This window comes from Dermochelys coriacea, chromosome 14 (genome assembly GCF_009764565.3).
Source record: "Dermochelys coriacea isolate rDerCor1 chromosome 14, rDerCor1.pri.v4, whole genome shotgun sequence".
Classification (NCBI taxonomy): Eukaryota; Metazoa; Chordata; order Testudines; family Dermochelyidae; genus Dermochelys; species Dermochelys coriacea.
Genome location: NC_050081.1, coordinates 20,086,906 through 20,102,131, shown reverse-complemented (window position 1 = coordinate 20,102,131; position 15,226 = coordinate 20,086,906). Strand labels below are relative to the sequence as shown.

General features: G+C 42.8%; 1 protein-coding gene across 6 annotated transcripts in view; it reads right to left on the bottom strand.

The window, feature by feature from the left end:
- TBCD (tubulin folding cofactor D) overlaps window positions 1-15,226 on the bottom strand; it is a 292,421-nt gene that overhangs the window by 41,998 nt on the left and 235,197 nt on the right. For all 6 annotated transcript variants that reach the window (XR_006275752.1, XM_038372287.2, XM_043497516.1 and 3 more), the window contains exons 32-33: window positions 14,113-14,271; window positions 7,104-7,242 (exon numbers count right to left, since the gene is read on the bottom strand). Coding sequence is in view for 5 of the 6 variants with exons in the window: in XM_038372287.2 (XP_038228215.1) it covers window positions 7,104-7,242; window positions 14,113-14,271 (298 nt within the window). In the remaining variant the exon portion in view is untranslated. The remainder of the gene's footprint in view (window positions 1-7,103; window positions 7,243-14,112; window positions 14,272-15,226) is intronic.

The following is a 15,226-nucleotide window of genomic DNA, read 5'->3' as shown; positions in this document are numbered from 1 at the left end:
ACATGTACTTGCCACTACATTTAAAGATGGAGTGAACACACACAAAAAATACATAAAACAGTGCTGTCCACCTTCACAAGAATGGAAGCCACCCAGAAATGTATACTAAGCATTGAGATAACTGGCTCACTCATATAAAAGTAGCTGCTGGTTGTCTGAAACCTTGTACATACTTCATTGAACATCAAATCATCCTTATGAAAAGCATAGATTTGGGTTATAGTCAGTAACCTTACTGCAGCAGCTTCATTCATGTAACCAATCACCTATTCCCGATATTTTCTAATGATCGTTCATGAACTCATTCTTTGCTCAGTTACGTTACTATTACACTCATCATCTCTGTCTGCTTGGTAGGCAATCCTCCTTTAGTACAGCCTAGGAGGTTGTGGAAGCGCCTTCACTGGAGGTTTTCAAGAGAGGCTGGACAGCCATCTGTCTTGGATGGTTTAGACATAAAAAATCCTGCATTTAGCAGGGGATTAGACCAGATGACCCTTGCAGTCCCTTCTAACCCTATGGTTCTATGATCCTCCTTTACTGTAATACCAGAAACCTATACAGATGAAAGAAAGATTACCTACTTTGTACAGTAACTGGAGTTTTTCTAGATTTTGTGTCCGTGTCGGTGTTCCACATCCAATGTGTGTGCCCATGCCCTCGAGTGGAGACTTTGCCAGCAGTGTCCATGAGTCTGCACCTGCACACCCAACACTTTGTGATCCAGTATGAGAGTACATAGGGAGGGACAGACCCACCACTGCCTCAGTTCCTTCTTAGTCACCAAGTCCTGAGAGAATGATGGCGGATATTGCAGCACCCCTAGGGACAAAACATCTTACTCCAGTTATTGTACAGGTAAATAACCTCTCCTCCTCCTCCAAGTTATTGTCCCTGTGACTGTTCCATGTCAGGAGATTCCTGAGCAGTACCTCAATATGGAGGAGGATGCTGAGGAGGCAGATTCAGAATCGATCATAGAACAGTCTCACCAAAGGCCATGTCTGTTCAACAAGCACACACAATAATGCAGTCTTGGGAAAACATGTGCACCTAAGACCAGGTGGCAGCCTTACAAATGTCCGAGATGAATAACGTTCCTCAATAAGGCAAAGAGGTAGATTGAAACCTGGTGGAATGGGCAATCACCCTAGGTGGAGGATGCATATCCCAAGACATCATAACAGGTTAAGATGCATCCTGAAACCCATTTTGACACTCTTGGTGGAAACGAGTTGACCTTTCATTCTTTCCACAATGGATATAAAGATTCTGGGAGAAGCTCTGCCGGACTTAATCATGTCAAAGTAAAAGGCAAGATCTCTAACATTAGCTGCCTTTCTCAAGGAGTGAGGCTTGGAGTAAAACACCAGTAGGTGAACATCTTGATTAATATGAAATGTTAATAAAACTTCAGGTAGAAAGCAAGGATGGGGACACAATGTCATCTTATTGCAACAGAACACCATATACCGTGGGTCAACCATAAGAGCTCCTAGTTCTACTACTCTTTTGGCTAAAGCGATGACTATGAGCAACAAAGTCTTAAAGGACAAATGAAGAAGGAACAATTTCCCATTGTTCAACTCAGGTGTTTTCCAGGGCATTGAGGACTAAGTGGAGGTCCCATGGTGGAATAGTTCTTTGATGGGAGCAAAAAGATTAAACAAATCCTTAATTAATCTCTCAGTTATGGAGCGAGTGAAGACTGAAAACCTTTGAAAGGTTGTAATGGCAGCCAGGTGAACCTTAACTGAGTTCAGAGATAAATCCATGTTTTTTAAATGTAGCAGGTAATCAAGAAAGTGCATGAGGAGACTCAAGAGAAGATATGAATTGTTGGGAACGCTATGATTTGAAACACTTCCACTTCTGCAGGTAAATTGTCCTTGTGACTCAACAGAATTTTAAAAAAAGAAAAGGAGTACTTGTGGCACCTTAGAGACTAACAAATTTATTAGAGCATAAGCTTTCGTGAGCTACAGCTCACTTCATCGGATGCATTTGGTGGAAAAAACAGAGGAGAGATTTATATACACACACAGAGAACATGAAACAATGGGTTTATCATACACACTGTAAGGAGAGTGATCACTTAAGATAAGCCATCACCAGCAGCAGGGGGGGGAAGGAGGAAAACCTTTCATGGTGACAAGCAAGGTAGGCTAATTCCAGCAGTTAACAAGAATATCAGAGGAACAGTGGGGGGTGGGGTGGGGTGGGGGGGAGAAATAACATGGGGAAATAGTTTTACTTTGAGTAATGACTCATCCATTCCCAGTCTCTATTCAAGCCTAAGTTAATTGTATCCAGTTTGCAAATTAATTTCAATTCAGCAGTCTCTCCTTGGAGTCTGTTTTTGAAGTTTTTTGTTGAAGAATTGCAACTTTTAGGTCTGTAATCGAGTGACCAAAGAGATTGAAGTGTTCTCTGAGTGGTTTTTGAATGTTATAATTCTTGATGTCTGATTTGTGGTGATTTATTCTTTTACATAGAGACTGTCCGGTTTGGCCAATGTACATGGCAGAGGGGCATTGCTGGCACATGATGGCATATATCACATTGGTAGATGATAAACCCATTGTTTCATGTTCTCTGTGTGTGTATATAAATCTTTCCTCTGTTTTTTCCACCAAATGCATCCGATGAAGTGAGCTGTAGCTCACGAAAGCTTATGCTCTAATAAATTTGTTAGTCTCTAAGGTGCCACAAGTACTCCTTTTCTTTTTGCGAATACAGACTAACACGGCTGCTACTCTGAAACAGAATTTTAAGTACTTCTGCAGAGCAATCCTGTTCTATGCCAGCATGCCATCGAGGAGCCTGGCCTTGAGCTGCTGCGACAAGAGGTTCAGGTGGATCTTTGAGCAGGTGGTCTATTGTCAGTGGGAGGTGAAGAGGCAATCACAAAGAGAGGCAGACCACATCTGAGAACTGTATCTATCTTGGCCAAGATGGAGCCATGAGGATGGCCACCAATCTCGCCTGTTTCAATTTGTCCATGATCTTGAGAAGCAGCAGCATTGAGAGGTAAGCATACAGTAGGACATGAGGGTAAGTGGTAAGGAGGGTGTCTCCCAATGAGTTGGGACCATGACATCCCTTTGAACGGAACACTGACATAGCAATAGAGGATGAAGCTATGTCAGTCATATTGAGTGAGACCTTATGGGAAGCCTTGGCAATCATATGGCATTTTCCAATGAGAACCTGAAATTGTTCCCTCTGATCTTGTGGCACATGTTCAATAAAATGAGAAAACCTGCATAATTTGTTTAGTCATATTTTGCCATCAATACCTGATACTTGGCCATTCAGAATTGTAAAGTGACTAACTAGGGAGTAGCTTTTGTGACCGGGAAGGACCAGGTGTTTAAGCTTCTCAACAGAAGGTGTTGATCTAGACCAATACTGTCTATTTCTTTCACTGACAGTATGAATGACCGAGTTAGGAGTAGGATGGGAGAAAAGAAAGTCCAAAGCCCTGGCCAGGATATAGTTGTTCTTAATCATCCCACTTACAGGTGGTGTTTGCCACACGCCGTATGGCCTGGCAACAACAAAGCATCATTGATAGGCAAAACAATTTTGCCCTGGGGAAAGCGTGTAGAATGTCCAGCAAAAGAATGTTGAGATTCCTGTATCTCCTCCATGGGGGACCTGTAAGGCCTCTCTGATCCTTTTCATGAGGTCTTGAAAGGCCTTGAAATCATTCATGTAGAGCTGGGGGGGGGGGGCATAAGAGCCTCATCTGGAGAGAAGGCGGTTTTGTGAGGTGGTGTCTCCTCTTCTGCAACTTGCTCCTACTCCTTGGGGATTCTTCTTCAGCAAGGGAGCCAGTGCTGGTGTTCTTGGTGGGACCTCCTATGTGAGGACATCCTGTAGAACTGTTCACCATAAGGGACCCAAAGGTTCCAAAACACCCACTGTGGTAAGACCTAAGAGAGAGAACAAGACCCCAAAGCTGCTCTTGCCGGGCTGACAGGCCAGTCATCTGTTGGGGGGGGGGGATTTTCTTTGGGATGCACCTCAAGAGAGAGGGGCTGGAAGGGAAAGGTGGTGGAATCCTGTATCAACACATCTGAGTCAGAAGAAGCGTCTTCATCTGCATCCAGAGGAGGAGCAAGAAGTGTCAATACCCAGAGGTTAGTGAGGTATCAATAATTGGTGGTCAAGCATTTGTGCAAGAATGTAGAAGAACCAGAGGGTAAGCTTGCTCTGAAGTTAAGTCAGTACCAGTGGGAAACTTCTCTCGGTACCACTTAGTGAAGGGGATTCGGGCTCTTTCAGGATTTGGAGATCCCTGAGAGAGGAACCTGGACAGTACTGGGGAATCTGGATAGTGTTCCTCAGGAGTCTACATGTTGGGAGGTACCAAGGAAAGACACAAGGGCAGTCCATGCTCTCTTTACTATAGCCTGAGAGGGACGGTATGAGGATCATTACTTTGATCTTCGAGAAATCCTTGTGCTTAGAAGGTACCAATTCCAGTACCACCACTGATGCTGCTCAAGATTGCTTGCTGTGAGGCTTCTCATATGTGATATGCTAGAGGTCGTTTTAGGTGGTACAAGAGGTACCAAGCCTCAGTAGTACACATATCAGGGTGCAAGGTGTCCTTGTTCCAAAGTCAAGAAGGTGACTTTCCCCTTCTTTTGGTCTCTCTTTCAGGAGAATGAAGTCTCTTTTCTTTAGTCTTGAAGATTCTGTAGGGTCCCAGGGTCTTTGCTTACCAGAGCCAAATTGTGTGCAGTCACTGGAGCAGACTGCATGCCTGAGGCTGATATAATGGGGTGGGAGGAGGGAGATCTCAGAAAGCACTCCATAAAGCAGTAGTTTCAGTGTGTCCTCTCAGTTTTCTGGGTGTGCTTTTGAATCTGGGGCAAACCTAGCACTTGAAGAGGACATGAGTCTCTCCAGGGCAGCTACAATGCGCATTGCTGAGAGGGAAGGTCTTGTGACAGGTACGACACAGTTTGAAGCCTGGGCTCTTGGACATAATCCCATAGGAAAGGCTTCAGATAAAGAGATCAACTGGAGACTAGGCTCTGAGCAGGTGAAAAGCATGGAGCATGACCCTAGGCACCCCTGCAGTCACACCCTATACACTATTGCAATGATTTTTGTATAAAATATGCCTTGTGAGGTATCATTTGACAACCACCACACTGGTCAATATCATCATCATAAAATATACATAACAATGCTGTGTGTAAAATTATGGATAAATCACTAGTATTATGCTTTAAAGTCTGACAAAAAAAAGTGTTTCAACCAAATATGTCAGGGGGATTTGATAAATAGGTTTTCTTCAGACAATGGAAAGATGCCGACACCTCAAACAAGATGTCCCCCAAATTCAATTGGCTATTCATTCATATTGGAGGTTGAAGTAGGAAGAGATAATTTTCATAGTAGCAACCACCATTAGAGGACAAACCAGCATGGATCCTTATCTTCCAGACCTCATGGCTCTTTTACTAAGCAGAAAATAATTCACTTTATATAGAGGTACCCTCCAGAGAATACAACTCAAAGGTTCATTGAACTATAAAGAGAGGGGGAACAAACACCTAAATTATCCTACACCTTAAGGACACAAAGAAACCAAGTGATTTGACCTCTGTGAACAGGTCCTAGTCAGGCCAGCCAGTAAAAAGCTGGTGGGTGAGAGAAAAAACATCTTGAAAATCTTGCTAGATAAATTTTGTTTGTGTTTTCACTTTTATTTGTTTGTAACCATTTCTGATTCTATCCCTTATACTTGAACTCAGTTAAAACCTCTCTCTGTTTGTCAATACATTTGTTTTACTATTAATCTAAACCAACCCAGTGCTGTGTTTGAACTGGAGTGATGGTTAACTCCAGCTAAGCAATAAGCAGCTGCGCTTTTATCTCTTTAAAGGAGCAACAGGCTTTCTTACTTCTCTGGATGTTCCAGGAAAGGGCTGGACATTTCAGGGCAGACATTTCAGGATACTGGGGAAAGTGTTGGAGTCACCATGGCCAGGAATAACCAGGGCTGGTGGTGACCAGAGTATGTGGCTCTGGTGTAACAAGCAGGCTGCTGGAGTCAGACCAGCTGAACCAGGGCTGCTTAACACATACAGTCTCAGTGCATGCTTGTATGATGCCTGTGAGTGTCCAGACAGAGAGTTACAGGAGCAGAGCATTTTAAAGTACTCAGGGTTACAGAACAAGCAGCAACATCTTCTCACTGGTCTGGGTTGCACCCCATAACATGACATGGAGAACCCCTCGAAAGCACAAGCTGTGCTAAAATAAAATTGGAAAATAATAAAACCATAATTACACATGCCCTAAAAAAATACGTGTTTCAGCCACACCTATGCCTTTTCATTAAGAATTTGGAAGATAAGGCAAGTAGTAATAGCCTGAAGAGTAAATTTAGGATAGAATAATATTGTTAACAGAACGATAGTGGCAGAGGAATAGACTACCAAAAGCAAAGATAAATTTACTGTCTATGTGAATGATGTAGGGAATGCAAAAAAAGAGGCTCAGACTAGATAGTCAATGTTTTTTTTCCTGGTCATTGTATCTAGAATATGCTTTTTAAAGAAATCCCAGAGATTGTTTCTGCTTTTGAGAGACATCCATCAAAGACACCAACCATACTGTCATCTCAGTGTCATTAAGAGTGTATCTCGGCCCCTTTGAAATCAATGGCAGTTTTAGCATTGATTTCAATGGAGACTATCATCCCAGCCACAAAGAGCAGAAGAGGACTTCCTCCAGTGCTCTTCAATGCCGTTGGTCAGATAGAGATGGACAATACTATGTAATCTCCTTTAGGTCTGACTGCACTACCTACCTGGGTGACATTCCTAGTTTCTGCAAAACGAAGGAGTGAGTGACAGCTGTCCTCACTCCTTATCTCCTGCACGCTCAATGGACCAAGAACATATTTATTAATAAAGTGAATATGCTTCCCAGACAACTTTTAAAAGCTTGTGATTGGAATTCACCAATAAAAGTACTACAATGTTCACTGAAACAAAGTATGGATTTTAATCAGCATGTAGTTATAGGGGATATAAACAACCTGTAGCAAATAAACAGCCTGTGCCCTGATATCTTACCGTTGTCTCTGTTAATCCACCGACAGACACCGTGAGACCCAGCAGTACATAATACTGATATGTTGGCAAACCCAAAAGCTGTGTGATTCGAGGGAAGGCTTGTGAGGGGGCATTCCAGTTTAAAGTTACAGCCTCTGACCTGTCCAGAGGAAAAAAAAATTATCGTGTGTTTATATCTTAATATCTCTCTGTATAGAATCCTGGAATACATCCCCACTATGAGAAAGCATATGTAATGGAAGAAATACACTCAGAAGTGTATAAATCACCTTAATCATTGTTATTTCAGGATATGGGAAAAGTGCAATGAAAAATGAAGAGTACTTACCTCATGGTAATTCGTGTTCTTTGAGATGTGTGATCCCTATGGGTATTCACTGTGGGTGCACATCTGCTCCACGTGCCTGAGACCAGACGATTTTTCAGGAGCGGTGTTCACTGGTCCAAGCCTTCGCCCTATACCAGCAGCCCAAGGGACTCTCCAGTTCCTGCCCTACCACAAATCAAGCATGATCTGAGCAGAGAGGAAGGAGTGTGGGTCGTGGAATACCCATAAGGACTACACATCTCAAGAACTCATTACTGTAAGGTAAGTAACCTTCATTTCTTCAAGTGCTGGTTCCTACAGATATTCACTGTGGGTGATCCCCAAGCAATACTCATTAAGGAGGGTGCGAGGATATATGCTGCACCACCAATCACAGGATCACTAAACCAAAGGACACATCCAAGGATGAAGCTTGAACCAATTTTTCAATCATTTCTCAATCAGAGCAGCCAATAGTTGAGGTAAGGGAATATCAGACTGCCTTGTTGATGAACACTGGATGCTACAGGAGAGAGTACCTTTGTAAACACTGTCAGGAGGCCAAAAGGAAGACCCCTGTATTGATAGTGTTCCAGGCCCACCATAAAGCACAGGAATCACCAGTGTGCTAAATTAATGTCTATATGGAAGTAGGCATCCTTCAAATCAAGGGCTGAAAAGCAGTTGCCTTCATTTAGGGAGATGACTGAGGCCAAGATAGTTATCCTGAATCTTAAATGACATATGAAGACATTCAGCCATCTGAGGTCCAGGATAGGTTTCCAGCCCTTTTTTTTTGGGAACCAGGAAATATCTGGAGTAAAAGCTCTCGTCCCAGTGTTGAGGAGATACAGACTATATCACCCTTAGGTGAATGAGGAAGTCCCCCTCTTGTTTGAGAAATGTCTCATGAAAAGGGTGCCTGAAGAGGGGTTTTGGAGAAGGGGCAGAAAGGAATTCTACAGATGGTCTCCAGATCCTGTTTGCCAATGTGTTATGCTGCCACATCAGAAGGAAACAGCCCAGATGGCCACCGAAAGGTGCAGTGAATGGTTGAGTGGAGAAAGGTTGACTTCTTGATGGGAGGCTGGGAGTGAAAGGAGGATGGTGGTAGAGTAATTCTGGCTCTGCGTGGCATCCTTTGGAATGTCTTACGTGGTTCAAAGACCCTTTGATGATAGAAGGGCTGAGAGGCAGGATGGTTTCTATGAGAATATGGCCTAGAATATTTCCTCCGGGATGCAGAGGAATATATTCCCAAAGAGCTGAGCATGCCATGGACAGTCCTTAAGGCAATGGAGTAATTCACCAGTTCTCACAGATTTTTACCCTTGAAGGGGAGTTTTCCACTGTTGCCTAGACCTCTCTGGGGGACCCTGAGGATTGCAACCAGGAAGTCTGCTCATGATAACTAAAATCATCATGGAGCATGAGCTGTATCCACTGCACTGAGTGACGCTTTGGTAACTAGTTTCCTTTCATCAAGGATGGCCTGGGATCTAAACACCTGTGGCAGTTTGTTAGCGAATTATGACAGTTTATTGTAAGTAGTAAAGTCATACTTGGACATTAATGCCTAGTAATTCACTACACGGAAAAGGAGGCTAGCAGACAGGAAGTTCTTTCTGCCAAAGAGATCTAGCCTCTTGGTATCCTTGTCCAAAAAAGTGGAGCTAAATGGCACAGTCTGTTACGTTCTGTGACAACCTGGGCCACGAGAAAGTTCAGATTACAATGGGAAAATTAATATTCCCCACCATTGGATGGAACAAAATACTTCCTTTCTGCCATTTTCAGGATGAGGTCAAATCTAGCTAGGGTGTGCAAACCACCTTAGCAGGGTCCAGTATGGCCTCATTAATAGGGAGGGCCTGTAGTCTGAAGGATGTCCAGAAGCTTATGTGTAGCATCCCTTTCAGTAGGACCCGTCGTAGTCTCCCCTTTAACCAATTCCTTATCCACCTTTCGATGTTCATATTGATCCCCATCTTTTCCAATTTAACTAATGATTCCCCACGTGGCATGGTATCAAATGCCTTACTGAAATCTAGGTAAATTAGATCCACTGCATTTCCTTTGTCTAAAAAAGGAAGTAATGGAAGAGGAGAAGGATCTTGGAGTATTGGTTGATCATAGAATGACTATGAGCTGCCAATGTGATATGGCTGTGAAAAAAGCTAATGCGGTTTTGGGATCCATCAGGAGAGGTATTTCCAGTAGGGATAAGGAGGTTTTAGTACCATTATACAAGGCACTGGTGAGACCTTACCTGGAATACTGTGTGCAGTTCTGGTCTCCCATGTTTAAAAAGGATGAATTCAAACTGGAACAGGTACAGAGAAGGGCTACTAGGATGATCCGAGGAATGGAAAACTTGTCTTATGAAAGGAGACTCAAGGAGCTTGGCTTGTTTAGCCTAACTAAAAGAAGGTTAAGGGGAAATATGATTGCTCTCTATAAATATATCAGAGGGATAAATACAGGAGAGGGAGAGGTATTATTTAAGCTCAGCACCAATGTGGACACAAGAACAAATGGGTATAAACTGGCCACCAGGAAGTTTAGACTTGAAATTAGACGAAGGTTTCTAACCATCAGAGGAGGGAAGTTTTGGAATAGCCTTCCAAGGGAAGCAGTGGGGGCAAAAGATCTATCTGGCTTTAAGATTCTACTCGATAAGTTGATGGAGGAGATGGTATGATGGGATAATGGGATTTTGGTAATTAACTGATCTTTAAATATTCAGGGTAAATAGGCCTAATCCCCTGAGATGGGATATTAGATGGGTGGGATCTGAGTTACCCAGGAAAGAATTTTCTGTAGTATCCTGCTGGTGAATCTTGCCCATATGCTCAGGATTTAGCTGATCACCATATTTGGGGTCGGGAAGGAATTTTCCTCCAGGGCAGATTGGAAGAGGCCCTGGAGGTTTTTCGCCTTCCTCTGTAGCATGGGGAATGGGTCACTTGAGGGAGGCTTCTCTGCTCCTTTAAGTCTTTAAACCATGATTTGAGGACTTCAATAGCTCAGACATAGGTGAGGTTTTTTCACAGGAGTGGGTGGGCGAGATTCTGTGGCCTGCGTTGTGCAGGAGGTCGGACTAGATGATCAGAACGGTCCCTTCTGACCTTAGTATCTATGAATCTTGAATGTCCTACAGTGGGATCTCGAAGGTTTCCTCCTTAAGAGGTCCCAATAGTGCCTGTAATCATCTGGTGGTGAGGATGAGGCCAGCGTCATTTGCTCATCTAGAGAGGAGGGAGAAAGAGCTGCTGGTGGATTGGCTGTTCTACTTCCTAACCCTAACCCAAAATACAACATGGTTTTACAAAAGGTAGATCGTACCAAAGCCAACCTGATCTCCTTCTTTGAGAAGGTAACAGATTTTTTAGATAAAGGAAATGCAGTGGATCTAATTTACCTCAATTTCAGTAATGGCATTTGATATGGTTCCACATGGGGAATTATTAGTTAAATTAGAAAAGATGGGGATCAATATGAAAATTGAAAGGTGGATAAGGAACTGGTTAAAGGGGAGACTACAACGGGTCATACTGCAAGGTGAACTGTCAGGCTGGAAGGAGGTTACTAGTGGAGGTTCCTCAGGGATCAGTTTTGGGACCAATCTTATTTAATCTTTTTATTACTGACCCTGGCACAAAAAGTGGGAATGTGCTAATAAAGTTTGCGGATGACACGAAACTGGGAGGTATTGCCAATACAGAGAAGCACCGGGATATGATACAGGAGGATCTGGATGACCTTGTAAATTGGAGTAATAGTAATAGGATGAAATTTAAAAGTGAAAAGTGCAAGGTCATGCATTTAGGGATTAGTAACAAGAATTTTTGTTATAAACTGGGGACGTATCACTTGGAAGTAACAGAGGAGGAGAAGGACCTCAGATTATTGGTTGATCAAAGGATGACTATGAGCTGCCAACGTGATATGGCCATGAAAAAAGCTAACGTGGTCTTGGGATGCATTAGGAGAGGTATTTCCAGTAGAGATAAGGAGGTGTTAGTACCGTTATACAAGGCACTGGTGAGATTTCCTCTGGAATATTGTATGCTGTTCTGGTCTCCCAGATTTAAGAAGGATGAATTCAAACTGAAACAGGTACAGAGAAGGGCTACTAGGATGATCCGAGGAATGGAAAACCTGTCTTATGAAAGATGACTCAAAGAGCTTGGCTTGTTTAGCCTAACCAAAAGAAGACTGAGGGGAGATATGATTGCTCTCTATAAATATATCAGAGGGCTAAATACCAGGGAGGGAGAGCAATTATTTAAGCTCAGTACCAATGTGGACCCAAGAACAAATGGATATAAACTGGCCACCAGAAAGTTTAGACTTGAAATTAGATGAAGGTTTCTAACCATCAGAGGAGTGAAGTTCTGGAATAGTCTTCCAAGGGGAGCAGTGGAGACAAAAAGACATATCTGGCTTCAAGACTAAGCTTGATATGTTTATGGAGGGGATGGTATGATGGCATAGCCTAATTTTGGCATTTCATTGATCTTTGACTATTAGCAGTAAATATGCCCAATGGCCTGTGATGGGACGCTAGACAGGGTGGGATCTGAGTTACTACAGAGAATTCTTTCCTGGGTGTCTGGCTGGTGAGTCTTGCCTACATGCTCAGGGTTTAGCTGATTGCCATATTTGGGGTTGGGAAGGAATTTTCCTCCAGAGCAGATTGGCAGAGGCTCTGGGGGTTTTTCACCTTCCTCTGCAGCGTGGGCACGGGTCACTTGCTGGAGGATTCTCTGCACCTTGAAGTCTTTAAACCACAATTTGAGGACTTCAGTAGCTCAGACATAGGTCAGGGGTTTGTTACAGGAGTGGGTGGGTGAGATTCTGTGGCCTGCGTTGTGCTGGAGGTCAGACTAGACTATCATAATGGTCCCTTCTGACCTTAAAGTCTATGATTCCTTGAGGTACTCTGCAGGAGGAGATTCGCTTAGGCTCATCCCTGGTAGGGGACCTCTATCCGTTTTATTGTCCAGGGTCCTCATCATCAAGGGGCCTACTGTAAGGGTCCCAGAGATTCCATATGGCCAGTGGGTAGGATTGTATGGGTATGGCGGACAGACCCATGGGGTACCATTGGTCCCTAGGCTAATGTGCTCCACAGGGATGAGATGGGACCTGGAAGGCTCTGAAAGCCCTGTCAGGGGAGCTGCTTGTATTGCCAATTGTGATCATCGGAGGAATAAGAATCACTTGAGTCTACTGATGGAGCCAGTGGTACTACTCATCTTATAACACTCGGACTAGAGGAAGAAACTGGCAAGTGGCATATCAATGTCAGCACCTCTACTCCACAACTTGGGGCTGGTGAGTGACGTGACATCCGTGTACAGGTATCCCTGGACAAAACTGGATCTGAAAGGCTCAACAATTCTGGATCCATGTAGATTGCCAAGTCCTCAAGCAGGGAATATCGAGACTTAACAGGCGGAGAGGGAGAGGGGCTTGTAATGTAGGTAGATCTGCCGTTGCAGGCTTGGGTCCGGCAGTCTTCTTGCAATGCAGTACTGCTGCTGCAGAAGCTGAACAGTTATTTCTGTCCTTAGATGGTGCAAGGATTGGTCCTGCCCCTTGCATAGATGGTTTTGGAGTGTTCACCGCTCTTGGTATGGTCAGTGTTGGCACATGTTCTCCGTGAGCTCTAGACACACCTGCACCTGGGTGTGAAGTCTCATTTGGTACTGAGGGTAACAGAAAGGTGGAATCCCCCTCCCCCAACCAATAAAGAAAACTACCTAACACCAACAGCTAACCAAGAAAAAAAAATTACATACATGAAATTCAGGTAGAAAAACTAACAGAAGCCAGAGACACTGGAGGTATCGGTGTCAAACCATGAGCAATAGAAAGGAACTGGAGTGTCTTTGTCTCCCCTGATGCCCTCACTTCACAGCATAAGGAAGGCAGAGGGTGCAGATACAGACCAATGGACATTACTACAGAAAAACATCTTCTGGCTTCATTCACATCCACAGTGAATGCCCATAGGGACCAGCATTAAAAGAAGAACTTCAATCACTGCAATATCATTAAGGGTGCAACAAATTCAATCATATGACAAAACTAACACTTTTTGAGTTAAATGCCCATTTTATTTTATTGTGTCTATATTTCATAATTTTTATACATTCTTTCAATCCTTACCATATATTCAGCCACATGCCACAATTTCCAACTCCTCCTTAAATACTCTATAAAATCTCATTGTGCATTTGCATACAGTAGCTAAATTAAGTAAGGTTTCAGAGTAGCAGCCGTGTTAGTCTGTATTCGCAAAAAGAAAAGCAGTACTTGTGGCACCTTAGAGACTAACAAATTTATTAGAGCATAAGCTTTCGTGAGCTACAGCTCACGATGCATGCATCCGATGAAGTGAGCTCTAGCTCACGAAAGCTTATGCTCTAATAAATTTGTTAGTCTCTAAGGTGCCACAAGTACTGCTTTTCTTTTTAAATTAAGTAAGTTTTGCTATATACATTTTAAATTTCCATTGGCATAGAGCACCTCCTCCAATGGAATTGCCCCTAGAAAGAAATCCTAGTTTCCTTGGGCATTTTTACACACTGATTTATTCATTACATTGATGTAGACCAGGAAGGATTTTCACAGACAGGATCCAACCCACAAGCCCTCCTTAATAAATTAGAAGGTGATAAAGATCTAGATTACCTTGGAAATATCCTCTCCAATTCTTCCCGGTGGGGTATGTATGGAATCGGAGGGTTGTCAAAGTACAGAAGAGTGAGGAACACAGATCCTGCATGAGCACGAAATCTATCTATTTTTTCAGCCGATTGCTGGGCCACACAGCACATAAACTGTTTACAGCTACAAATTAAGAGGCAAAAAAACTAATTCAATCCATCATATCACAATAAATAAATAAATGTACATACTTTAAACAGAAATTGCTTAAAGAAATGGTTAAAATAATTTCTTGCACCCATTGCATCCATCTAAAATATTGAACTGTGGAATGGGATTGCTGTTTTATTCTATTTGACTTTTTATAGTGAACATTTAGACGATGTATGACATTACCTAATGTGGTAAAGAATCTTTAAGAACAGCCACAAGTTAATTTGCAAAACATCTCCAGATCCAAACAACTAGATGATAGTAATATTAACAATACCTTGCACTCACGTAGCATCTTCCATCCAGAAAGATACGAAGATGCTTTTTATGGACTGAATGAAATGGGCCACCAGTGAAATTCAGCCACCATTAAGGCTGGAATGTAGCAAAAACTCTGATGTAACTGTTTCAGAGTAGCAGCCGTGTTAGTCTGTATTCGCAAAAAGAAAAGGAGTACTTGTGGCACCTTAGAGACTAACAAATTTATTAGAGCATAAGCTTTCGTGAGCTACGGCTCACTTCAAATGCATCCGATGAAGTGAGCTGTAGCTCACGAAAGCTTATGCTCTAATAAATTTGTTAGTCTCTAAGGTGCCACAAGTACTCCTTTTCTTGATGTAACTGTGTTTCATTGAGTCATTACTTCACCTTTTTAATGCGTCTGTCCAACCCAACCTGTTTTTCTCCCCCTAACTCATGTATCTAGATTGTAAGTCCTTCAGGAAAGAGAACTCTCCCTTTTATGAGGCTCCACCATACCTTTGGGCATGGCACAAATTACAATAATAGTAAATGAGAGAAACAAGACAGGTGAGGGTAATATCCTTTATTGGGGCGGCTTCATTTGGTGGAAGAGACAAGTTTTCAAGCTTTACAGAGCTCTTCTTCAGATCTGGAAATAGTAACTAGAGTGTTACAGCTAAAT